The sequence below is a fragment of the Sminthopsis crassicaudata genome, chromosome 1 (assembly GCF_048593235.1).
Source record: "Sminthopsis crassicaudata isolate SCR6 chromosome 1, ASM4859323v1, whole genome shotgun sequence".
Classification (NCBI taxonomy): Eukaryota; Metazoa; Chordata; class Mammalia; order Dasyuromorphia; family Dasyuridae; genus Sminthopsis; species Sminthopsis crassicaudata.
In genome coordinates, this window is record NC_133617.1 from 420,176,937 (window position 1) to 420,202,944 (window position 26,008).

The following is a 26,008-nucleotide window of genomic DNA, read 5'->3' on the forward strand; positions in this document are numbered from 1 at the left end:
ACCTCTCCCTCCTTTATCCAAATAGGTGTCTCAGGACAAGGAATAATATCCATTTGTGTGATTTATTTTCTTCATCCCCCTTATCCAATCTGCTTTTCTACCACCATTCCCACCTCAAAATCAAGGACAGTTCTCAGAATTGCAGGGTAAGGGCTGGTCCATGCTGCAGGGTAAGGGCTGGTCCATGCATAGAGGAATAGATGTTAGAAAACTACAATTTTTTCCAAATGGGATGACATCATGTCCACATATTGGTGACAACCTGAAAGGTTCTCTAAGTTAGGAGGATAAAACCTCTTCCCATCAGCCTACCCAGCAATGTTTCTGTTCACCATTTCTCCCCCAAACTTCAACATGACCAAGCCCTCCCTCCTTCCCCCAGGAAGTTCCCTTAACACACCCGAAGTCTTGGATCTCTTGGATGCAGTAGGGCTCTGGGTGTTGCTGCAGGTCCTGAGGCTGTATGGGGAGGAGTGGAGAGTTGGGGGCAGGGGAGAAGAGCCTTTTCCCTCCCTTTATTTTCTTGGGTGGCCTTTCCTTGCTCAGCATCCCAAAAGCTTCAGCCAGTAGCCCAAAAATCTCTTCTCTCCAATTTATTGAAGATCTTGAGAATGTTCTCACCTGGGTGGGAGGTGGTGGCCTGGGTCCATGCTGCTTCCTCTTATAGTCATGGTGTGTTACAGACTCATAATTGAAACACTCCGGGGGCCTCGATTCCTGGTTTACTTCCTTCCTGCATAATCCTAGAGTTGAGAGCCATTTCCACCCCTCCAAACCCTCCCCTACTTGCCTGTCCTCTCCTCCCCCCCCTCCATCTCTCACCAAATCTGGTCGTGCAAAAACATCTCCAGCATGGCTTCTCTCCTGCCTAAGGGAAGGATGAGACAAGGGGGAGGCTGGTCAGTGGGTGCCAGACCTAGGCCGGAGGGATGCCAGGAGGATGGGCCTTCAGTTCCTACTTCATTATCACCCTCTCCCACCCACTTCTCTCCTTTGCTATTGTGTGTACCTCGGAGGGCTTTACGAGGATTCCCTGGGTCTTGGTAGGAATCTTTGTGGGTGGTTCTGGAGGGCGGGGGGGAGCATAGCTCCAGGGTCAGCAGTCCCAAATGTCCGTGGCGGTAGCAGAAACCTTCGTTTACCTCGTCACCGAGGACCCGGTCCAGCTCGTTGGTGGCTCTCTGTGGGACACGAAGTCTTGCGTGACTCCAAAGCGCCGTCCCCCTCCTTCCCCCCCAATCCCGGTGGGTGGGCACCACCCCCGTCCCCAGGGGAAGGAAAGGAGGCCGCTCTACCTCTTCCACCCAGTTATGGATCAGGCATTGGCCTCGTGGCAGCCGCTCAGGAGGCGCTTGGTACTCGGGGTAACCAGCTGGGCCTGGGACTCCCGGCTCGGGGATCTGCAGCTCTTTCCAGGCCTCCTGCTCCTGAACTTGAGCTTGAGCGTGAGCTTGAGCTTTAGGCGGCCGGTAGACCGGTAGTTTTATGCAAGGCTTGGGGGGTGAAGGAGGGGGCTGCAACAGGAAGCATAGGGGCGTCAGTACGGGAATGCAGCAGGTGTCCAGGCTGCTGTCCGTGCCATAAAGAGTCCCGCTGCTCTGCTGGGAGTTGAGCAAGGGTTCTTCTCCCAAGAGGGGCAAGGTCTCATCTGTGGAGGTGTCCCAGGCCGTCGAGGTCGTTAGCGAGGATCCCTTCCGAGGGCTCAGGCTCCGGCCCCGGACCCGGGCCCGAGTCCCTTTGGGGATCCCCCCTCCGATCACCTCGCAGCAGTACGTCTTCCCCGGCATGTTAGCGAGTCGCTATGGAGATGTCTGGTGACCGCGCGAGATTGTGCCGGCCGAGGCTCCGAACGTCTGGACCCCTCCTAAGACACTGGGCTTCGGAGGCGCTCCCAGCCGGGACTCGGGCTGGAGACCTAGACCTTCCTGGAGCGAGGACGAGAAGGGAAACCACCCCCGCTGGGGCCGGGTCTTCTTCCTATTTCGGCAAGGGCTCCATCCCGGAGGCTAGCCTTCTCCCGCCCCCCCCCCCGCCCCGCCCACCACATTAGTGCCACCGATGCAGCCCCAGTTTGGTTGGCAGAGCTTCCCGCTGGTACCAGCGAGGTTGTGCCAGATAACTGACAGAACCATTCAACAAACATAGTACACGTAGGGTAAATACACTTTTGAATGTCAAAATATGAACTTCCGTTAAGAAGTTGCTGAAGATCGGATGATCAGGGCATTGTACCAAATTAATTAGGAGAGCGCACGTCGGAAGCTGCTGGTCCGGATGGATAGTAACTGGCCCGGATTAGGGTGATGGCAGTGGGAAGCGCGATGGATATATGATGGTGATCAGTTTATGTCCTTAGTATCTTGGGCCCTAACTAGCATTTTGTACTTCTGGTTTTAGGCAAAGCATACTAAGTATGAGATGCTGTGGTCACTTAGCAGGCTCCCATGCAGCTGTGTTCCTGCAACTGCTCTCCACTCAAGTGTGAAACTCCTGGAGGTTTTTTTCTTCTTCATATTTCATTTTCAAGTCCTGACCAGCTCAGTATTTGGTCCTCATTGTCTGCCTCGTTTTATGCTAATGATGCATTTGTTCCAACCGTTAAACATCCCTTTACAAGGTGCTTGAGACACTCCAGGGATAGCTTAGCCTCTCACTCCACAGCTGGCACAGACATTAAATAGCTCCACAAGAGAATATATTCTTCTTCATACAAACTGAATATAGAGTGTTATTATGATTGTGAATCTTTTTCTCTATTGCTTAAGTAAAATTTCCTTTGTGTGTGTGTGTTTTTTTTTAATAGTATCTATTGGGAAATGGGATATAGATGAAGAGAAACCCAAAAGTACCCTTCTCAGTACCAAATCTTACAGAAGTTTTTCAGTGGATTGAAAAATGCAATGCATCAACTAACTCCTTGCGTTCCAGCCCAGTATTTAGCTTTCATTCTCTTTCTATCCAAGAACTGTAAAACTGCCTTCTTTTACATTTCTATTATTTCTAACAAGTGAGACATGCTTTTAGATAATCTCACAAGGCACTTGCTTATGAAGAAAATAATTTGTAAACAAAGTGCTACAGAAATGTGAGTCATCATCTTAATATATTAAAAAAGCCTGGTATACTGGTTTCTCTGTGATCCTGTTCCTTCAGTCAAGGAATATAAACAAAGAATCTTTCCCCCATTTAGATCAGAAGCAACATGAAGTAGAATGAACCCCAGATTTGGAGTCAAGTATTTGGATTCAAATCTCATTTCTGACTTATTTTCTGTGTGACTCTTAGTCATCCTCAGATTCAATTTCCTTACCTATAAAGTCGGGATACTGTAGCACCTTTACAGGGTTATGGTAAGGATCGAATAAAATGATGTAAGGTGCTTTATAAGCATTAAAGCATGACATAAATGTGTACTATTACCACTACTGTGGGATCTGGAAAAGTCCCCTAATTTAGGCCTCAGTTTCTTTATAAAATAAAGGGTTGAACTAGACAACCTTCTAATGCTTCTTTCAGCTCTAACTCTAAGAGGCTTTTCTTTACTCCAATCATTTTCTACCATTGGTCCCAGGGCATCCCTCAGGCACTTGCTGAGATAGTCACTGATAGAAATTGGGATCACAACATCTATCTTCCTGTGCTCTACTTTTCCCATCTCCAATAATCAGGTTAGAGGAGCTTTGTTAAAATGGCTGAATACAGACATGGAATCAGAAGTCAAGGTTCAACAGGTTTATTAACAATCACAGATTCCCACACCTTTCATCCTGTTCAGGGTCAGCCTGGTGGCCACTGAAGTTGCCGTCCCCCAAGTATGTGCAGATGCAGGTGATACACAGACTGTGCTCCCAGCTTCCCATCGTTGATCACTGAAATTAGGTAAGGTTAGGGACATTAGGCACCTAAATCCTTGGTCAGGGGAAGCAATGCAATGTAAGGGTTAGGATTAGCACTGAGAAATGATGGGGGGCAGGGTAGGCTCAGTGGCTAGACAGCTTAAAAGGTTTGGAAATCAGGGCTTGGATCACTCACCTAACCGATATCCATCTCCTAGACCCTCGGCTTTTGCTGTCTGTGCAGCCACAAGCAGTAAGTGGCCCAGAAGCTGGGACAGGATTACCAAAACAAAAGAAAAAGTTAGGGACAGCACTCCCTGGTCTATAGTTAATTAAGCACCCCTTAGTCCAAACCTAATTTTCCTCCTGACCCCATACTCTCCAACACCTGTTTGTCCTGCTCTTCAGCCTGGCTGATCCGAGGAATGGGCTTCTTGGGAATGACTAGAAGATGCACTGGGGCCTGTGGGGCCACATCTCGGAAGACAAGACACTGGGAAGTAGAAGAAGAATATATAAAATAGAGTGTAATTGCAAAATGGGGTGTTGATGTATGTGTTTATGTGAAGTAAGGAGGTGATGGAGATTCTGTGAGGGTAGTTACAGGCTAAGGGGCTAATTCTACCTGTTGGTCCTCATAAAGGATGTCAGCAGGAATGCTTCTATCAATGATCCGGGAGAAGATAGTAGGAGCAGCTCCTCCAGGGGCTGCTTGCTGGGCTTTGAACACCTCATCCCCACCAGGGACCCCTGAAGCTCCTCGAACCTGAGATAGGGTAATAGATTAACCCTAGGTCAGTTAATCATTCAACAAACATGTAATGATTCCATTTTTTCTCCCTATCCTCAACTCTCCTGTACATAGGTCTACGCCAGGCAGAACTGTGGAGAAGAGAAAAAAAATCGTAGTTATAACAGTACAATTAATGGTACAGTTTATAAACTATTATAGGAGTCTAGAGAATCATGTGGGTTAGGGTTATGAAGGAATAATTTATTGGAGACTGCATGGGTTGGGCGATGAAGGTGGTTGGACTTAAGTAGAGAGGCATGGCGATTGGGGGAGGTACAGGCACAGGTTATATCATTATTATTACTCAAGTTTGGGCCAATAAGCTTAGACAGAACCCCTTTAATCCACTTTAGGTAAATCCCTTGGCACTAGGCATTTTGATAGTGCCTGAAATCTCTTCAGCCCTTGGGCATTATGGAACTTGAATAGTAATTTGCTAAACCATTCATTAGAAAGTTGCTGTACTCCCCAGAGGGCAGATCTTCTATTCAGGTTTAACTCTACCCTCAGCAGCTTGAGAGACCCAACCGGACTATCTACAAGGTTTGATTGCTTTTATTAAGATACTGCAGATAGATACATCTAGAGAGATTAAAAGAGCCTAAATATCCAAATCTTTATTAAATCGGTAGACCTTTTTCTAAAAAGTGATTTAATACCCATTGTCATCTTCACTGTCACTAATTAGGTAGGTGAAGTCACCTAGACTCTTTGAGCTTATTTTTTGGTCTATACCATGGGGATAAATGAAATAAGTATGCACTGAAGTACCAAGTACTGAGGCCACAGATGGAAAAAGCTGAACCTTGTTCTCAAGTTCACTAAATTGTAATGAGAAAAGACAACATACATAAGAGACAGTTTGGGCTTCAGGGCAGATGGCAAAAGGAGGCCTTCCTTAGAATATAATGAAGAAGGAGGCAGCTAGGTGGCCCAATGGATAGCGCACCACCCCTAAAGTTAGGAGGACCTGAGCTCAGATCTGACCTCAGACACGTAACAGCTGTGAGACCCTGGGCAAGTCATTTGACCCCAATAATAAAAACAAGAATATACTGAGGTTTCTTCCCCCACGGAAGTCCAATATCCTTAGGAAGTGGGGAATGGATCTACAGGTTAGAGTGAAGAGGTGCCAAGTTCCACTGAAAAGGAAGGGGATTTCAGAAAAGAATTTTTATTGGTAAGAAGATTGCACAGGAAGGCATTCAAGAGAAAGGGGAAGTTGGGTTCTCAAATAAGGATGATACTCAAACTACTTACCTCAGAGAAAGTCTATTCAAAAGCACTTTGTAAAACACTATGTACATATTAGTGAAGCAGACTGCTTTGTCTGGCCAGCCAGCTCACCATTTACCAATTTGTAAAAACAGACTAACCAACAAATCATCTCAGTTCGAATCTTAGAAAATGTCAGAGTCTAATACAGAATTATTCGAATGTTGAGGGTTTTGTTCATTTTTTTTTAAAGTTCATGTACAAACCTGATTTGGGAAACAAATTAAATATCCTGGCTAGAACAGAGGGGAAGTGGTATATGTAGGAAGGCAGTGGTGGTAGATAAGGTTGGTTAAAGGAAAATTTGCCCATATTGTGGTAGACCTTGGGAGCTATGTCATGCCTAAAATGATACACCACTGATATTTTTTTAAAGCCGATTTTATAGTTCTTAAGAAGACATATGATACTTTGTTATAAATTACTAAAATATCACTGTTTGTTCTATCAAATCAACTTATTAGTAAATCATAATACCATTCTAAATGAGAATTATTTTGTCTTCCAGCCTCTCCCTTTACTTCAGACCAATATTTAACTGCCTAATAAACATCTTCATCCCTCTGTCCTACCAGTATTTAAGTTTAATTTATTTCAAGTCAAATGATCGTCCTTGCTCCCAAATCTGTTTTCCTGACTTCCCTATTTCTGCTGTTACTATGATCTTCAATTTCAAGTCTCAAAACGGCATCATCTCTAAATTTTCACTTTCCTCATAAACATATATAATCAGTTACCAAGTAGCTACTAAATATTCTGGATTTACTTTCAGTGCCATTTCTTCAAACTATCTCCTTCTTTCCATTCTCACTAAAACTACTGTGTACACCCTAATTACCTTTTAGCTAATCTGCTTTTCAGCTTCAAGTCATGACCCCCTCAAATCCATTTCATGCAGTAACAATTTTATTTTCACAAGTTTATTTTCAGATTACATCACTGCTCAATAGTCTTTGATGACTTCTTATACTACTGAATAGTCCAAAATTTTTAGGCTGCTGTATCAACATAATTTGGGGACAACCTAGCTTTCCAGTCTTCTCTACCCACTGAGATTTCCATCCTATAATTCTATACTTCCAATTAGACAACTCAACAAGTGTTGGTACGTTTTGTATCACCTCTGTACCTATGCTTGAATCTATGCTTCCCTATGGAAGCATCCTAACCATCCTTCAAGGTTCAGCTCAAATGTTAAACCCCTTTCCCTAAGCCAAAAAATATTTCTTCCCTTCTCTGAATGCTGATAGGAGTTTGTGCTTATGTAAATTGTTCTATTCCATTTTATATTTGTTATTTTGATCTATTTTCTTATTAGACTATAAGCTCCTTGAGAGGGGGGGAGGGTATATCTAATTTATCTTTGAATTTCCTGCCACCCAGAGCCCTGTGCTCAGTTTGTAGTAGGTATTTGGTAATTATTTATTAACCTTTGTATTCAGTAATATAGCTAATCTCTTTCATCACAGAGGAGAAAGTCCATCTAAATCACTTCAGTTCTTCTGTGTACCCCAGGCAACACATATTTCCCAATAGTGGAATGGAGCAATCCTTTCCTGGAGCCACTTTTCAGTTTCTATTTTCACTGGATTCACAATGAAGAGAATCATTGCATTGGAACAAGTTGTCTGTGGACAGTAGGGAACTGATTCAAGCGCTTATGTAAGCACTCTGAAGGAGATGTGCTGGCAATGGTTAGGGACAGTCTTTCCAAATGTCATCCTCCCCTCTCTCTCCATAGATCTATGAAAGCTCTGAATCAAAAATCAGAAAACTGGGTAGCATTTCTGACATAATTTCATTTTTTCTTTTGTGTGGTTTATATTAAGTTTAACAGCTAAGATTTAAACAATGATGTATTCAGAAAAAAAAATACAATTAATTTGCACCCCCTCAGTATACCCCTCTCCTCTTAGAAGCCCTCACTGAGTATAAATAGGAAACCAACGAAGCTATAAATTTAGGATGATTCACACATGAGAAAAAAAATTGACTTTACGGATAACAGATTCTAGATGTTCAGTAAAGAAATACTGGGGAAAACCAGTACTCAGAAACTTGTTACTTGTTGTGCTTCATTACAGGCCCTGTGATATCATGGAAAATGTATCAGACTGGTGCCTCACTTCTTGGGTGAGGCATTTAACTATTCTGAACATTTTCACAACCGTAAAATAGGAATGAAAATTCTTGCTCTGCCACTCAAAAAATCATGTTGAGAAACACATTAAATGTAAAGAGGATTTGTCGTTGTAAATTGCTATGTGACTGTAAACTATGGTTATTCTCGGGCATGACCCAATAAAGTGTCCTACAAATCTTTCTATGAGAAGTTCAGGAGTGGGCCTAAGGAACGCTTACTGAATTAAGTTGCTTTCTTTTTTAAAGGAAAAAGTGTGTACCTAAAATACCAATTATGAATAAAAAAAGGAAAAAATTTACTGATATTTGCATTCACAAAATTCTTTATTGTTTCCTATTTTCTGTCTAGAAGATGCTTAAGTCGGTGAATTGTGGATTGTTGTCCTTCCTGCTGGAAAAGGACCCCCTAGTGTTAGGGGCAAGTTACGGGGCGGCGCACGGCGGTGATCAGAGCCGTAGGAGCTCGCCATATCTGCCACAGCGGGGAGGGGGGGGGGCAGACGGAAGAACATGACACGAAGCGCGCTGACTCGGGCTCCCACCCCGTTTCTGCGGGACCTTGCGCCGTCCACTCCTTCTATCCTCGGTTCTAGATTTCCTCCTCTCTAGCTCGCGAGGAAGAGAAGGTGTAACACGAACACTAGGAGGGGAGGGGGCGGGAAGGGCCTGCGCGGAGTAAAGACTTAACAGCTGACTCGGACGCAGCGCTTTACGGCTTGCAAGGCACTTTACACCCGAGTTGTCTCAGGTGGCATCTGGGCTTTTGAAGGAGGCCAGGGATTACGGAGCGCGCACCACGCAAAATCACGGGGGGGGGAGGGGACGGCACTCCGCACGTGGGCTACGCTTAGCAAGCCAGTCTGACACAAAGAGGAAGTAAATGGAGGCAAATAGAGGACTGGAAGGGTGGGCAAGCCGCAGCAGGGCCAGAATCGGGCTAGGCGGGGCGGAGGGAGGCAGGCGCGGAGCAGCCCAAGGTTCGCTCAGCTCAAGCCGGGGACAGAAGGAGCGCCGGTGGGATCTGGGCAGCAAGCGCACCTCACCCTCACCTCACCTGTAGCCGGGCGGCGGCCCCAGTTACGCGTCGGGTCACACCAAGGGCAGCCCAGGATATTACAGCCGCCATAGCAGCCCCGGAGCCACCGTCTGTTCCGAGCGCCTCAGGCCCCAGCCGCCGGAAGCAAAACAAACCTTTCCTTCCATTGGCTGGTCTACTCGCCTGTCTGCGGGCTCTGCGGGCTCTTTCGTTTCATTGGCTCTGTCCCTTCTAGACCTCGGTCCTAGAGTTTCGCTCTATTGGTTCCGTTCCTAGGAACTGTAAAGTCAGCTTGCTTTTCATTGGCTCCATCGCACGGGGGGCGGGCCTTACCTTTCACATCATTATGTGGCCTATTAGGAGCCTGGCTGGAACTGTCAAAAGGGTGCGGATCTCTTTCAGCTCTTAAGGTTCTACTATTGGGAGGACATCTTTTATTCCATTGGCTCTCCTAAAGGAGGGACTGAAGGGCGGAGGGAGAGAGAGAGAGGGACAAGAAACTGAGACCTAGGGGAAGAGAGAAAGAACTCACTGCTTATTGGTTAGTTTCTCTCCCGCCTCCAGTCCTCCCTCTTAAAGTTAACTCCGTGCAGTCGTATCACTGTGATGGAACTTGTAACTTCTCGGAGATTTTCGTGTTCTCTGAGAGTAGTCGGCAGTGAACGTTCCATTTTGTAGATAAGGAGATTGAAAAGTTCTGCCATCCTCTCAAAGAGACAACGGTGGCAAAACGGAACGCGCACTGCACGGGCATCCGAAAGCTAGAGCCTCGTGTGTCACACGCGCTTAAATTACTAGCTACTTACTAGTTCCTACCTTGAGTTATGTTTTAGGATGTACAGATCACTTTTCTTTTTTTTTTTACAATAGATTTTTATTTTCAAAACGTTGTGCTCCTATTCAGTCCCACAATCCTGGGTGCAGATGGCTTTGTCCAGTACAAGTCTAACGGGATTGTCCTGATTCAGGGTTGTTGAGAAGAGCCAAGTCCATCCGCGGTGATGATCACGTAATCGTGTGGGTGCTGGGTGCAATGTGCTCTGTACTTTCCTCACAATCCTCATGAGCAAGGATCATTATAAGAGTCCAAAAGCTTAAATCACATTACCCAAGGTTATGGTTACTCGAATCCAGATCTCCCGCCTCAGAAGTGTTCGGCTTCCGTAAACCTCAGTTTTTCCCCTTTGGAGAATGAAGGGGCCGGGCAAAGAATCTATCCTCTGGTGGTCTTCTAGGTTCTTCCAATTACCGCAGTTTGTGATTCTGGGCTAAGCATCCTTAGGCATGTATGAAGCTGCCAGGTCCCTTTTTTTTTTTTTTTTTTTTTTTTTCGCCCCTAGCCCTTGGCACAGTGCCCTTGATAAATGCTTGTTACATCAATGTCTACACCTACTAAAATCGCTTCGAAAATAATCATCTAAAGTCATCTCATGTCCTTCTATCCCTACCCCTGTGATAGTGCAAAGGTTGCAGTTTCTATTCCAAGAAAGAGGAAACTGAGACTTAGACGCTCCCAAGGAAACATCGAGTTGGCAGCGGAAGCAAAGACTGGAACCCAGTTCGTGGTTTTCTGCCTCCTGGACCCTTACTCAGGAAATGGAAGAAGCTCAGGAAAGAGATAAATAAGGAAACGTTGGAGGATAAAAACAGGTCTGTAAAATAAAATTAAACCCTACCTTTTTGATGGAACAGGTACATGGGTACAGTGAAGAGAAAATAAGTAATCTGTCCTCCTTTCCAAATGATGGTTGAACCAATTCCTTCTTTTTTTAAAAGGAAAGATCAAACTGAATACCTAGCCAAGGAATAAAGCTACGAAATTCATTCTCAAAACTGTCATTTCATTTGATTCTCCTGCGAGACAATTAGTACAAATATTTTTACTCACTTACATCAGTTCATAGGAGTCTTTCTAGGCTTTTCTGAAATCAGCCTGCTCATCAATTTGTATAGAACAATGATATTCCATTACATTCATATATCATAATTTATTCCCCAACTGATGGACATCTTTGCCACTACAAAAAGGGCTACATTAAAAAAAATTATAGCTTCCAGGATGAAATACAAACCCTTGTGGCATTTAAAGTTCTTTATAACTGGGTATTAGCATTTATAGACTTATTGGGCAGTATTTTCCTTTACACATTTTTTCTTTTTTTGTTATGAACTCAATAAACACAAACATGACATTTCACTGTAAAAAAGAAAACAAACAAAAAAGATTATATATGCAACAGTGAACTTCAGTTATATATTGTTTGTTTTTTCTACTCCAGGCAGCTTAAAGTAATTGTTTTACATAATTCCAATTTTAAAAAAATTATTTTTAAATTATGAACTCAACACCAAAAGAGTATTTCCATACATCATAGAACACAAAGAGAGAATGCTATATGAAACCATGGTTTCCATTTCATACTACCTGATTTGTAAAAAAAAATACATAATAAATTTTATATCCTACTTTTGAAACTGTCCTGCTTGTCTGTGCTTCCTTCTCAACTTTCATTATTTTCTGTGCATTTGAAAAAAATGTTATAATGACATTTGGGGGGGGCATCACTATTACTAACTTCACCTTATCACCTCAATAATTAATCAAGAAGAAAAAAGGGGGGAAAGCCTTGTAACAAATATTCATAGTCAAACAAAACCAGTCATAAGGTGTACATTATCTGAGCTTTGTATCCACTAGTTCTCTGTCAGGAATCATCATAAGTGCTTTGGAAACATTGTTGGTCATTTCTTAAATCAGCGTTCTTAAGTCTTTCAAAGTTGTTTTTCTTTTTCAGTGTTGTTCTTGTACACATTCTTTTTCTACTCCACAGTTCATATTGCTCAGGATTCTCTGAAATAATTTCTTTTGTCATTGTTTATGGCTCAATAATATTTCTTTACATTCATATATCACAATTTGTTTAGTTATTTCCTAATTTCTAAGAAACAATATAAGGTATCCCCTCAGACTCTATTTTTTCTCTACTTCCTTTTTTAATCCTCCCTTTAGAATGAGAAAATTGTGACTATTGTCTCTCTAGTATTATCCTCCCTTTTTACCCCATCTTCCCCTTCCTTTTCTATATATTTGCCTGTGGTTTGATGCATTTCCACACAAAATGATGTGAATTTTTCACCTTTGTGCATTTCAAAGCAGAGGGAAGTTAATCTAAATTTTAAAAATTAATTTAATTCTTTTTTTATTTTTATTTTTATTTTTTTTATTCATTTTTCCAAATTATCCCCTCCCTCCCTCCACTCCCTCCCCCCGATGGCAGGTAATCCCATACATTTTACATGTGTTACAACATAACCTAGATACAATATATGTGTGTAAATACCATTTTCTTGTTGCACATTAATTATTAGCTTCCGAAGGTATAAGTAACCTGGGTAGATAGACAGTAGTGCTAACAATTTACATTCACTTCCCAGTGTTCCTTCTCTGGGTATAGTTATTTCTGTCCATCATTGATCAACTGGAAGTGAGTTGGATCTTCTTTATGTTGAAGATTTCCACTTCCATCAGAATACATCCTCATACAGTATTGTTGTTGAAGTGTATAGTGATCTTCTGGTTCTGCTCATTTCACTCAGCAACAGTTGATTTAAGTCTCTCCAAGCCTCTCTGTATTCCTCCTGCTGGTCATTTCTTACAGAGCAATAATATTCCATAACCTTCATATACCACAATTTACCCAACCATTCTCCAATTGATGGACATCCATTCAACTTCCAGTTTCTAGCTCCACAAAAAGAGCTGCCACAAACATTTTGGCACATACAGGTCCCTTTCCACTCTTTAGTATTTCTTTGGGATATAATCCCAATAACATTAATGCTGGGTCAAAGGGTATACACAGTTTGATAACTTTTTGGGCATAGTTCCAAATTGCTCTCCAGAATGGCTGGATTCTTTCACAACTCCACCAACAATGTATCAGTTTTCCCATATCCCTTCCAACATTCATCATTATTAATTTAATTCTTAAAATTAATTTTATAGTTATAATTTTTTTGACAGTACGCATGCATGGGTAATTTTTTACAACATTATCCCTTGCACTCACTTCTATTCTGAATTTTCCCCTCCTTCCCTCCACCCCCTCCCCTAGATGGCAGACAGTCCCAATGCATGTTAAATGTGTTATAGTATATCCTAGATACAATATATGTGTGCAGAACCAAATTTCTTGTTGCACAGTAAGAATTGGATTCAGAAGGTAAAAATAACCTGGGAAGAAAAACAAAAATGCTCACAGTTTACACTCATTTCCCAGTGTTCCTTCTCTGGGTGTAGCTGATTCTGTCCATTATTGCTCAATTGGAACTGAATTAGGTCTTCTCTTTGTTGAAGATATCCACTTCCATCAGTATTGTTGTTGAAGTGTATAGTGATCTTCTGGTTCTGCTCATTTCACTCAGCATCAGTTCATGTAAGTCTCTCCAGGCCTTTCTGAAATCATCCTGCTGGTCATTTCTTACAGAACAATAATATTCCATAATATTCATATACCATAATTTACCCAACTATTCTCCAATTGATGGGCATCCGTTCATTTTCCAGTTTCTAGCCACTACAAAAAGGGCTGCCACAAATATTTTGGCACATACAGGTCCCTTCTCCTTCATTAGTATTTCTTTGGGATATAAGCCCAGTAGTAGCACTGCTGGATCAAAGGGTATGCACAGTTTGATAAGTTTTTGGGCATAATTCCAGATTGCTCTCCAGAATGGTTGGATTCTTTCACAATTCCATCAATATATCAGTGTCCCAGTTTTCCCACATCCCCTCCAACATTCATCATTATTTGTTCCTGTCATCTTAGCCAATCTGACAGGTGTGTAGTGGTCTCTCAGAGTTGTCTTAATTTGGATTTCTCTGATCAGTAGTGATTTGGAGCACTGTTTCATGTGAGTGGAAATAGTTTCAATTTCATCATCTGAAAATTGTCTGTTCATATTATTTGACCATTTATCAATTGGAGAATGGCTTGATTTCTTATAGAGTCAGTTCTCTATATATTTTGGAAATGAGGCCTTTATCAGAACCTTTAACTATACAAATCTTTTCCAAATTTGTTACTTCTCTTCTAATCTTGTTTGCATTAGTTTTGTTTGTACAAAAGCTTTTAAATTTGATGTAATCAAAATTTTCTATTTTGTGATCAATAATGATCTCTAGTTCTCCTTTGGTCACAAATTCCTTCCTCCTCCACAAGTCTGAGAGGTAAACTATCCTATGTTCCTCTAATATATTTATGATCTCGTTCTTTATGCCTAATCATGGCCCCATTTTGATCTTATCTTGGTATGTGGTGTTAAATGTGGGTCCATGCCTAATTTCTGCCATACTAATTTCCAATTTTCCCAGCAGTTTTTGTCAAGTAATGAATTCTTATCCCAAAAGTTGGGATATTTGGATTTGTCAAACACTAGATTGCTATAGTTGTTCACTATTTTGTCCTGTGAACCTAACCTATGCCACTGATCAACTAGTCTATTTCTTAGCCAATACCAAATGGTTTTGGTGACTGCTGCTTTATAATATAGTTTTAGATCAGGTACAGCTAGGCTTCATTTGATTTTTTTTTCATTGAGGTTAATTTGATGCCTACTTCCCTTACCCTTTTCTCCATGCTTGTATATAGTTCCATCAATTATATGCTTTCTCATAGTCCCTCTAAAATCAGTTTCCTCTTTTGTGTTTTTGTCTCACATGACATTGAACCTCACAATTGCTTTAAACTGAGTATCTTTAATTATTAATGATCGAATTTTTAAATATAGTTGTTGATAGCTTAGATTTTTATCTTTTGACAACTTATTTCTTGGGGAATACAAGCCTGTATTTTTTGCCTTTTGGAATATTTTATTTCTAGTCCTCTCATTTATATTAGAAGTTGTTTAATTTTATGTGATTTTGATTTTAGTTTCCTGGTACTTAAACTCTTTCTGGATTCTTACAGGAATTTTCTTTTTTTTTTTTTTTTTAAACTTTATTATTTATTTTAAAGCATTTACATAAAACTTATTTTTATGTGAGCCACATGACAAAAAAAGACAAAAAATAAAGCCAGAAAAATTAACTTCAATTTGTACTCAAAAGTTTTTCAGTTTTCTCTCTGGAGGAAGATAACATTTTTCCATCATTAGTCTTTTGGAATTGTCTTGTATCGTATTGATCAGGATAGCTAAGTCTCTTAAAGTTGATCATTGTGACACTGTTGGTACTATGCACAATAATTTCCCAGTTCTCATTTTAGTTTGTATCAGTTTATATAGATCTTGCTAAGTTTGTTCCTGAAACTACCCCTTTGTCATTTCTTATAGCATAACAGTACTCCATCACAATCATATACCACAACTTGTTCAGCTATTCTTCAATTGATGAATATCTCTTCATTGCTCAATTCTTTGTCACCACAAAAACAGCTGCTCTAATTATTTTTTATATATAGATCCTTTCACTTTTTTTTTTGATCTCTTTAATATTAGTGGTATTACTGAATCAAGGAGTAGACACAATTTTACAGCCTTTGGACATAGTTCCAGATTGTCCTTCAAAATAGTTGGACCAATTAGTGCATAAATGTACCTATTTTCCCTCATCCTCTCCAGCAGTGTGCCTCAGAATTGTTTTTAAGTTGCCTTTCTTTTCTTTTTTTTCTTTTTTAATTTTTTTTATTATATATATATATATTTTTATAATATTATCCCTTGTATTCATTTTTCCAAATTACCCCCCCTCCCTCTATTCCCTCCCCCCGATGACAGGCAATCCCATACATTTTACATGTGTTACAATATAGCTAGGTACAATACATGTGTGTGAATATCATTTTCTTGTTGCACAATAAACATTAGATTCCGAAGGTACATGTAACCTGGGCAGACAGATATTAGTGCTAACAATTTACATTCACTTCCCAGTGTTTCTTCTCTGGGTGTAGCTACCTCTGTCCAGTTGCCTTTCTTTAATCAATAGTGATTTAGAGCATTTTTCATAAGACTACAGGTAACCTTTAATTTCTTCAGAAAACTGCATATTTATAGGCATTAAACAGCTATCTATTAGGGAATGGATCTTATTTTTAAAATTTGATTCAGTTCCTTATATATTTGAAAAATGAGGCCTTTATCAGAGAAATTTGCTGCAATTTTTTTCATTGCCTGTGGTACATTTTAGCAAGATGTAGTTTCCCTGCTGATGGTTTTAAATTGCATCTATTTCTGTATTTGCTTTATCTGAGATCATGATTGCTACTCCTGCCTTTAGCTAAAGTATAATATATTCTGCTCCAACCACTTATTTTAGTTTTGTGTGTGCCTTTTTATTTCAAGTTTGTTTCATGTAAACAATATATAGTTGGATTCTAGTTTCTAATCCATTCTGTTATCTGCTTCCATTTTAATGGGTTAGCTTTTCCATTCACATTCACAGTTATGATTACTATTTCTCTCCATCTTGATTTTCTTCTATTCTTATCTTTTTATCCTGCCTTCTTCAAAAATCTATTTTGCTTTTAACCATTTGATCTGCATCCCTTAAGCCCTTCTTCATTCCTCATCCTCCATATATAATATTCCCTTTATTTCCCTATTAGACAAGATATATTTCTATGCCCATCTGTGTGTGTGTGTGTGTGTATTTTCTCCCTTTTAACCATTTCTAATATGAGTGTGATTCAAGAATTGCCCACCTCTCCTATTTCCCCCTCAACTATATAAAACCCTTCCTTGTGTGTCTCTTTTATGCGAGAAAAGTTTCCCTATTTCAACTATCCTTTTTCTCCTTTTCCCAATGCATCCCTTTTTCACCCCCCTGTATATTTGGAGATTTCAACATAATTCAAATCTGTGTAGTCTATGTAGACTCTTCTTAACTGCTCCAATGATAAAATTCTTAGGAGTTTCATAAATCTCATTTCCATAAAAATAGGAATAAAATCAGTTTAGCTTTGAGAGCCTTATGGTTATTCTTTCCTGTTTACCTTTTTATACTTCTCTTGAATCTTCTGTTTGAATGGCCTATTTGAATAGGCTTTTGTATTTTATATCAAGAATGCTTAGAAATCCTCTATTTTATTAACTATCTATATTTGTACCAATTTGGCTGGGTAGATGATTCTGGTGGAATCCTAACTTCTTTGTCCTCTGAAATATCAGATTTTAAGTTCTCTGCTCCTTTAAAATGGAAGCTGCTAAATTTTGCATGATATTTGAATTGCTTCTTTCTGGCTGTTTGCAATATTTTTTCCTTGTTGTGGGAGCTCTGAAATTTGGTCATAATGTTCCTGGTAGTTTTCATTTTGGGATTTCTTGAGGTGATTGGTAGATTTTTTTCAGTTTCTATTTTATCTTCTGATTCTAAGCTGTTTGCAATTTTTCATGATAATTTCTTAAAATATTAGGTTCTTTTTTTTCTTTTTGATCATGGCTTTTAGGTAGTTCATCAATTCTTAAATTATCTGTTCTTGATCTATTTTCAAGGTCACTTTTTTGAATTAGATATTTCACATTTTCTTTTCTTTTTTTTTTTTTTTTTCTTCTTTTGACTTCTGATTTCTGGGCCTGCATTCTCCAATAGATTTCTCTTACAGATTTCCCAAGTTGTTTTTGGCTAGAAAAATATCTTCTGACCTTTTGTTGGTTCTCCTGCTCCAAAATTTGATTTGAAATATTTTAAAATTGTTTAGAGGGGAATGTTGGAAGAGTTCCGCTAGAGTCCTGGCTTTTAAGTTACCATCTTGTTGGGTTTTCCTCTTTTGATGTTGAAGCTCTGGATTTTGGCTGTGATATTCCTGGGACTTTTCCATTTTAATCTCCTTTTAAGAGGTTATTGGTAAATTGTAATATTTTTACTTTGCCTTTTGGTTCTAATAGTTCTGGATAGATTTCACTTCCAAGGTTTTAAAAATTCATAGTTTTTAGGAAGTCCAATAATTCTCAATCATTCCTTGACCTGTTTTTCCAAGTCTGTTTTTTTATATCAGATTTTTTATATTTTATTTTTTCAATTTTATTTTGTTCAAATATTTTTTTGACTCATGGAGTCTTAATTATTCTAATTTTCAGGGACTCAATTAAGGTTTACAATATTTTCTCCTAAGTTGCTTATTCTCCTCCCAATTTTTTCCTCAAGACCTTTATTTCATTAAAAAAAAAATCTATTGCTTCACTTCTAGGTATTCAACTAGTTCTTGAAAATCTTTCTCCCCCCTCCTTTGAGTCTCTTCAGTTGTTATGGGGTTAACATTTGCATTAATTTTTGATACTGTAATTTTAAAAAATGTAATCATTTCTCCAGTCTTTTTTTCTCAACTGGAGTTTTGTGTTAAGGCCAAGCTTCATCTCTTGATACATCTTTGAGTGGTGTGTTCAACCCAGCTTAGTCCCTGGATTCTTAGGCTGACCTCCATTTTTTAGAGTTTGGGCTCCCTAAATTTTAGAGATTGAGAACCCTTAATCCTCAAATCATTCTTTACCATCTAAGGGACTGAGTGTTAGCATCCTCAAAGATATTGTTCTTGTCCTCTCATCATTGTGGCTTCTACTGGGCAACATTGTGCTTGTTGCCTGCTGCTGCTCCCTGAAGTTTAATAAGTCCCTATTTGGGGCTGTTTAAATAAAATACACTGGAACTTAAGCAGAACACTCCACCCTTGTTCCTGGACACAGAATTTTTCAGGTTACAGGTATTTAATCTCTGGTTGTGCTCTGTAGGTAAGGGCCCTTTTGTTTATGGTCTGCTAGCTGACTTGTGTAGTTTTGAGAAGGAAAAAAATCACTAATTTCTCATTGAATTTCTTATTGTTTGGTCTGGAAAACTTCAAGGTTTTGTTGGTATATATATATTTGTTGTTGGAATAGGTGGCTGCTACCTATTCATGTGGCCATCTTGGCCAAAAGAGTTGTATAATTCAAAGTTGCCACATCACCTCTTAAGTGTTGTCCTGCAAAATAATCCCACACATTGTGTGGATTGAGGCAGCTGGGTGGTGTGCTGGTGGGCCTGGAGTCAAGAAGATGAGCTCAAATCCAGCCATAGACACTTACGGGGTGATCTTGGGCAAGCCACTTACCTTGCAGGGTGGTTGTGGGAATCAAAATAATATTTGTAAAGTACTTAACAAAATTCCTAGTACATTAGTAGGTATTAGTAGGTAAAAATGCTGGTTATGATGTCAGTGTCTGAAAATGTTGGTTGTTTCTTTCCTTTAGTCCATTATCTCTCTGCCAAGAGATGGTAAAATATTTATTTTTAGTTTTCTGAAGTTATAATTGGTCATTGAAAGATCAAGTTTTTATTGTATTATAGTTATCATACAAATCCTTTTCGTCTGAACATTTTACTTTGCATTAGTTCTTGCATGTTTTAGATTTCTCTGAATTTCTTCCTTTCATACTTCTTTTGCATCACATTATTTCATAATTTATTTGTTGTTCAGTTGTGTTTGATTCTCTGTGATTCCATTTGGGGTTTTCTTGGCAAAGATACTGGAGTGATTTGCCCTTTCCTTCTTCAGCTTATTTTATAGATGAGGAAACTAAGGTAGACAGGATTAAATGACTTGCCCAGGGTCATACAGCTAATTAGCATCTAAGTATGTTTGAACTCAGATTCCCCTGTCTCCTGATCTGGTGCTCTCTCCACTATACTACCTGGCTGCCCCATCATTTATTTAGATATTCCTTAATTGATGGGCACTACACTGGTTTTTTCCCCCCTTGTTGCTACACTTAAAAGTGCTGTTATACTTTTTTTTTTTTTTTTTTTTTGCATTTGTGGATCCTTTTCCACACTTTGATTTCTTTGAGGTACCCAAACTTAGTAATGGTTAAAAGTTATAGTTTAATGACTCTTGGAGTATAACTCCAAAATACTTTCGAGAATGGTTGGACCACTCCATAGAGCCACTAACAGTTTATTAGTGGCTGTGCTTCTCATAGCTCATCCAACAATCGTCATATTTCCTTCTTTATCTTTGAAAGTCTTATACTTCGTACACTTTTTATTCCAGGCAGCCACTTTTTCTACTTGTTCTGTATTCATGATACCCCATCTCCTAACTCTATGCTTTCCATGGCACTGTTCTCCATATATTGAATGTATTTATTTCCTTCTCTACTCCACCTTATAGAATCCCTAGCTTCCTTCACAACTCAACTTAAGTCATATATCTTATAGGAAGCTTGTTTTGATCACTCCAAGTTGCTGGTATCCCTGGAAATCTCTCTCTCTCTCTCTCTCTCTCTCTCTCTCTCTCTCTCTCTCTCTCTCTCTCTCTCTCTCTCTCTCTCTCTCTCTCTCTTCTTGTATATATTTTTATCTATCTCAATATAAAGGTACAGATAGATAGACTTCTAAGCTCTTTATATCTATATAACTTGTATTCAATTTTCTATGCATATATTTTCCTTCCAACAGAATATAATCTCCTTGAAAGCAAATACTGTTTGCCTTTGTATCTCTGGTGCCCAGGCATAATGCTTGACTTATAATAGCTCTTAATATTTATTGAATTGAATCATAAATCATACTTCCTATATACCATTGATGATTAATACTGTAACAGGGCTGGCACATCTGGTGGGTCTTATGAATAGAAAAATTCAGTGCATCTCCTTCAGGTAGGGTTAGTGACTGATGAAGCCTTGATCTCTCTCCTTTTCTTCCCTGCCCAGAGAAATTTTTACACTAACAGGGAAAGGTAAAGACTTAAATCCAGGGACAAAGCTTTAACAGATAGATTTTAGGACAGGATTTAGATTTGTCATAGATATCATAGATGATCAGTTCTAAGTACCATTTTGTAGGAACAGGTGATTGGTACCTAATTTGGCAATAAAGATAGTTCTAAGTTGGATCCAATCACATTTCCTCATCATTATGCAAGCTGGGTATGGGTCTAGCCTACCACAATGACAACAAATGAGGAAGGGACTAGGGACCCAATAATGAGGGAACAGCACTGAACCTCCCAACCTTCATTAGCAATTCTTTGCATTCAATTCACTTTTACTTCTCAGACAGCATTTCCAAATCTTATGTCCTGTACCCTGATCATCATTCTCATCTCAACTTCTTCCCCTCCCTTTAGAAATGTGGACTCTTGTCCCTTGGATGGTTTTACATCCACTATGTTGACATGTATACATACTCATACATATCTGAGCTATTGATGCAAATATAGGCTGTACTACCTGCTCTTTTCTGATTAATTTAAAGCCCAAGAGAGGTCCACTATTGATGGTATCAGTGTTTACTTTTTCTCTTTTCAAAAAGAGAAAATTTTAAGAGTAAGATATATATCAGGTGTTTCAAAGGTCTTAGTGTAGTTTTGAGCTTTTAAAACTTAAAGTTGTACTAAGACTTTGGGATACCTTAAGTATGTGGTAGATCACCACACTCATATCCCCTATATTCACCACACCCACATCCCCTATATTCAGATCAATATTGGAGATATATATATATATATATATATATATATATATATATATATATATATACATACATACTCAACATACTAGAATACATGTACACATGTAGCTATATGTGAGCATATCACATAACATACTGCACACACAATATATATATATATATAACATATATGTATATATATATCCATATCCACACCACACTATTTTACATGTATATGCGTTCATATGAATTCATATAGAGGCAATACATACAGAATGCACTAGTATATTCACACACATCTGTGTTTATCCATGTCCATATACTGTGGACATATCTTTATTTCCTGGCGTTGGAGCCCAGCTCACATGTTCCTGTGCCGGGTGTAATACTGCATGTCCCTGGGGAGGGAAGAGCAGAGTACGTGAGGGTTGAGGATCAGAAGGGCTTGCTGGGGCCAGGACCAGAAGGTCCAGGGTGCCCAGAAGGGCCTGGGGGACTCTGCTTCACAAGGGCCTCATATTCCGAGGAAGGGAGGATGATATCTCGGAGGGCAGGCATCTCAGCAAAAGGTATGCAGTCAGCTCCTGAGGGGGAAACCAGCATGGGGGGGGGGGAAGAGGGATGGTCATGGATAGTTGTGGGGGGGTGGCTATAAGGAGTGGATGACAATAAATAAGATGGGCAAGAAAAATGGTTAGTTGGAAGATACTCTGAGAGGTATGAGAAATGATAACATGAGAGCTGGTCCTAGACCCAAGGAGAATGGCACGGGAAGAATAGATATAGACAAAAGGATTTAGGGGAAGAGGTGGGAAATTGGAGCAGATACATAAAAAGAAAGTCAGGGGGTGTGGGTAGGTTATGGGAATTGGGAAACCCCTTACCATATTAGCCTCCTGCACTGCATGGCTTTTCTTTCCAAATAGAATTCTTCACCATATGGTCTTCCTTACCTTTTGACTCTTCCTCCATATGGCCCTCATATTTCTGTACAGCCAGCTTCATTATATGGCTAACCTTACCATATCACCTTCCTTGACATATGGCTCCCTTGTCCATCTGGCCTCCCTCACCACCCTCATAAAGCTATTTTTCCATCTGGCCTTGTAAGGGGAATGCTCATCTTGCTTTGTTGGGATTTAATATGCATATCCAATTTTAGTGTTTATTTAACATATTATATGTATAAAAACATAATTAAGGGACTTTAGGATAAGTCCTTTTCCCCTGGACTGAGGATCCCTCAAGGATGAGTCTTCAGGGAGAATTTGGGGAATTGAGCCAATCTGATAACATAAGTTTGAGCCACAGTTTCCTCCTTCTGCTCTCTCCTGTGTTTGATACCTCCAAGAAGAGAGGAAGGCAAATGGAGCAAAAACCTTATTCTTTCCATTTAATTATGAGAATGGAAGGAAGTGGGTCAGAAATTGAAATAAAGGAATAGAACCAGTGACTTGTTGCTCTCTAAGCTGAATCAGTCAAACCAATCAATTTTGTTTAGACTTCAGTTAAGTTTGGATTAAAAAAAAAATCCTCCTCTCTTTTTATACCAATGTTTAGTTACTCTTATTAGTTTTGTTCTCTTTCCCTCTAATTTTTGAGTAAAAAAAAAGTTCCTTTCGTATAAATTGTAGCCTTGTGTTAGCTACAACTAAGGGGTCTGGGGAATATATGAACCCCATAGGAAGTATGTACGGTGATGGCAGCACCAAGCCACCTCCAGAAGCTAGACAGAGAAGGCAGAATGGGGAAAAAGGAGAAGACCCAGGAGAGATGGCTGTGGATGCGGCAGTGCTTTCTACCTGGTTCTTCACCATGTGGTGTAATTGATCATACTTTTGTACACATGGCTCCATTTCATGTACGAACCTCCTCACTCCTCCAGACGCCTCCCTCACCATGCCCCCCCTTAGCGCACAGTCCCCCTCACCATAGCGCTCCACTCTCCATATGTCCCCCTCATTGTACAGCAACCTTCGTCGAACGGCTCTTCTCACCAATTGGTCGCCCTCCCTGCCTCCTGGTCTCCTCCGACTCAAAGAATGTCTCGTGCTCCTCCCATCTTCGGTCACACGCGGCACAAAGGAAGTTTGACTGGAAGAAGTTACACTGGCAGCCTATGAACCGGCCGAGGGAAGGGGGCAGCAGCAGCAGAGGACATGGAAAGAAATAGAGCATCCTCCAATCTTGGTTCCCCTCTCCCACTTAGATCTTCCCATTTTCATTCTTTTCATTCATATTCCTAACACACCTCCCTCTCGCTTCTCATTCCTCTCACCACTCCCATTTTAAACTTCACCCCATCCCCACTTGTATTCCAACCCTATTCTGAACCCCGATGTTTATATAACTAGCCTCTATTCCCATGCCCAATCTCTCATCATATCCCCATTATCTCTGCTCACTTTCCTATTCTGATTTTGTCACCTTTCCTTTTTCATTCCCAATGCTATTTCTATCCCCTATTTCCATCCCTAAAATGACACTTTTGTGTGAAACCAGATGAGTTGTAAATAAATCTCATTCTTTTGTCCATCTGGAAGACCTGAGTTTGCATTAAAAAAAAAAATCCTGAGAGGAGGGCTTTGGTTTCCCTGATTCCACTTGTTTTCCATTACTCTAGCAAATAAATCTCATCTGAGTCTTTTGTGCTTCCGAAGAACTACTATCAATACCCTTGGTTGCTTTCCCTCCCCAAGTTACTTCCCGCACTAGCCATTGCTCCATCTCCACTGACAATTCTATTTTCTCCAATCAATTAGTGCTTTTATCCCTCCCCCCATTAGCATTTCCCATCACCCGTTCCCAGGGGAGTGATACCGCGATGTCGACAGGCATGGGACCCAGTGGCTAAGTGCTCCTCGTGGTTGTGTTTGCAACGACAAAGGGCCCTCCAAGCTTTGGGATCAAAACCGGATCGTTTCTGAAGCCAGAACTCTCCTACTTCTTCTGGCCGTGATGGGATGAAACAGAACATTTGACACCGGCATGCAGTCTTGGTACAGGGAACAGATATATCTGTGTGGGGGAGAAATAGGTAGGGAATGATCTATCCCTCTCATAATTGACATTCCCCAGTGCCCGAGAGGATCCAGCCTTTATCTCCCTGCTGTAAAACTGGATCTGGATGCCCTCTGCTCTCTGTGATGGGAGGATTCTTCGGCTACCCATCTTCTACCTTTTTCTTTTCTACCTGAGATGATCCGGTGATGGGCCAGCAGGTGTCCACAAAAGCACTTTGACTCATTTCCAATACGGTAGCAGTCCCATAGGTAATGAGGGCAGCGCCAACCAATGTAAAGACCTGAGGACAGGAGAGACAGAAGAGAACTGAGTGACCAGAAAAGGAAGGGGTCATGCTATAGGAAGCTGGGGTAAATTAGGTGGACCACTTGACTGGGCAGTCTGGAAGACCCTCATTTTTTCTCCTATCCATTCACTTCTTCAGGGCTGATACCTCTATTTCAAGGGTAACAGTGTTATGGTTCAGTGAAACCAAACGACCTTTTTGCCACTCATTACTTGCATAAGCTTGGTCAAGTTATTAAACTTCTCTGGTCCTTAGTTTCTTCAACTGTAAAATGAAAAAGTTGGATTACATGACCTCTAAGGTCCCTTCTAGCTCTTTATGAATGAAATTATGGACATACTGCAGCAGCTAGTCCCTTCTGTTCTCCAAATATTTTACTTATGCCTCAAGAATTTTTAGTTGTCCCCAAATAGTCTCACCTATTCTTGGAAGAGTTTTCATTATGAGTGAACTTTTCTAATCCAAATTGGAGGATAGAGCTCTAGAATGTTAGAGCTATAGGGACCTTAAAAATCATCTAATATAACTTCCTCAATTTATGAAAAGGAGACATTTCTGGGATTTTTTCTTCTAGTCCTGAACTTAATACTAATTAGCTGCATGCTTTTGACCAGATCATTTCAGATTTCTGGGCTTCAGTTTCTCACCTATCATATGAGGATTTTGGATTAAATGGTATTTTCCTATGATCCTATGAGAGGCAAAAGAACCTCATTTAAATTAAAAGAACCACTATCAATACCAATATCAAATTGGAAAGGGGTTGCCTTTTTCCCTAAGCTAATTCAACATTTATTAAGCAGCTACTATGTGCAAGGCCATGAAAACTTACATCAGATTGGAAGGTAGAACATATAAAGAGATAAAGGAGTTTTGGAGGAAGAGCACTAATAATTAGGAGGAATCAGTAAAGGCTTTAGGGAATAAATGACACCTGACCTAAATCTTGAATGAAATTAAAGATTCTATTCAGCAGAGCCCAGAGGGAATGAACTCTAGACCTCTGTTAAAGGATGGAAAGTTGAGTTTTGGTGGGGAGGCCAATTTAGTTGGAACAGAAAGTGAGTAAAAAGTAATTACGTGCAACAAATTTGAAAGGCAGGTATAGCCAGATTATAAAGGGATTTCCAGGGCAAGTAGCTTGTATTTTATCTGAAATACTTTATGGAACCCCTGGAGATTTATGAAA

At 40.1% G+C, this 26,008-nt stretch overlaps 3 protein-coding genes across 9 annotated transcripts in view; all 3 read right to left on the reverse strand.

Moving 5' to 3' along the window:
• Positions 1-43: 43 nt before the first annotated feature.
• SPAG8 (sperm associated antigen 8) lies at positions 44-3,869 on the reverse strand. Its single transcript, XM_074280346.1, has 7 exons — positions 3,760-3,869; positions 1,296-1,925; positions 1,010-1,181; positions 823-868; positions 622-733; positions 401-459; positions 44-262 (listed from the first exon to the last, which is right to left on the reverse strand). Exons 2-7 carry the CDS (start codon positions 1,785-1,787, stop codon positions 121-123), a joined length of 1,023 nt encoding a protein of 340 aa, XP_074136447.1. The 5' UTR covers positions 1,788-1,925; positions 3,760-3,869; the 3' UTR covers positions 44-120.
• On the reverse strand, positions 3,718-9,277 carry HINT2 (histidine triad nucleotide binding protein 2). The gene is made up of 5 exons (XM_074280347.1): positions 9,101-9,277; positions 4,462-4,602; positions 4,225-4,329; positions 4,033-4,105; positions 3,718-3,869 (listed from the first exon to the last, which is right to left on the reverse strand). The coding sequence occupies exons 1-5, from the start codon at positions 9,170-9,172 to the stop codon at positions 3,778-3,780; spliced, it is 483 nt and encodes a 160-aa protein (XP_074136448.1). The 5' UTR covers positions 9,173-9,277; the 3' UTR covers positions 3,718-3,777.
• Positions 9,278-21,809: 12,532 nt separating this feature from the next.
• The window catches only part of FAM221B (family with sequence similarity 221 member B), a 50,386-nt gene continuing 46,187 nt past the window's right edge, over positions 21,810-26,008 (reverse strand). For 3 of the 7 annotated variants that reach the window (XM_074280354.1, XM_074280353.1, XM_074280359.1), the window contains 4 exons: positions 24,703-24,813; positions 24,330-24,527; positions 23,507-23,626; positions 21,810-22,093 (listed from right to left, as the gene is read on the reverse strand). In XM_074280354.1, the coding sequence (XP_074136455.1) occupies positions 21,945-22,093; positions 23,507-23,626; positions 24,330-24,527; positions 24,703-24,813 (578 nt within the window). In that variant the 3' untranslated portion in view covers positions 21,810-21,944. Of the gene's footprint in view, positions 22,094-23,439; positions 23,627-24,329; positions 24,528-24,702; positions 24,814-26,008 lie in introns of all 7 variants that reach the window. The other 4 variants (XM_074280355.1, XM_074280356.1, XM_074280357.1 and 1 more) reach the window with 3 other exon arrangements.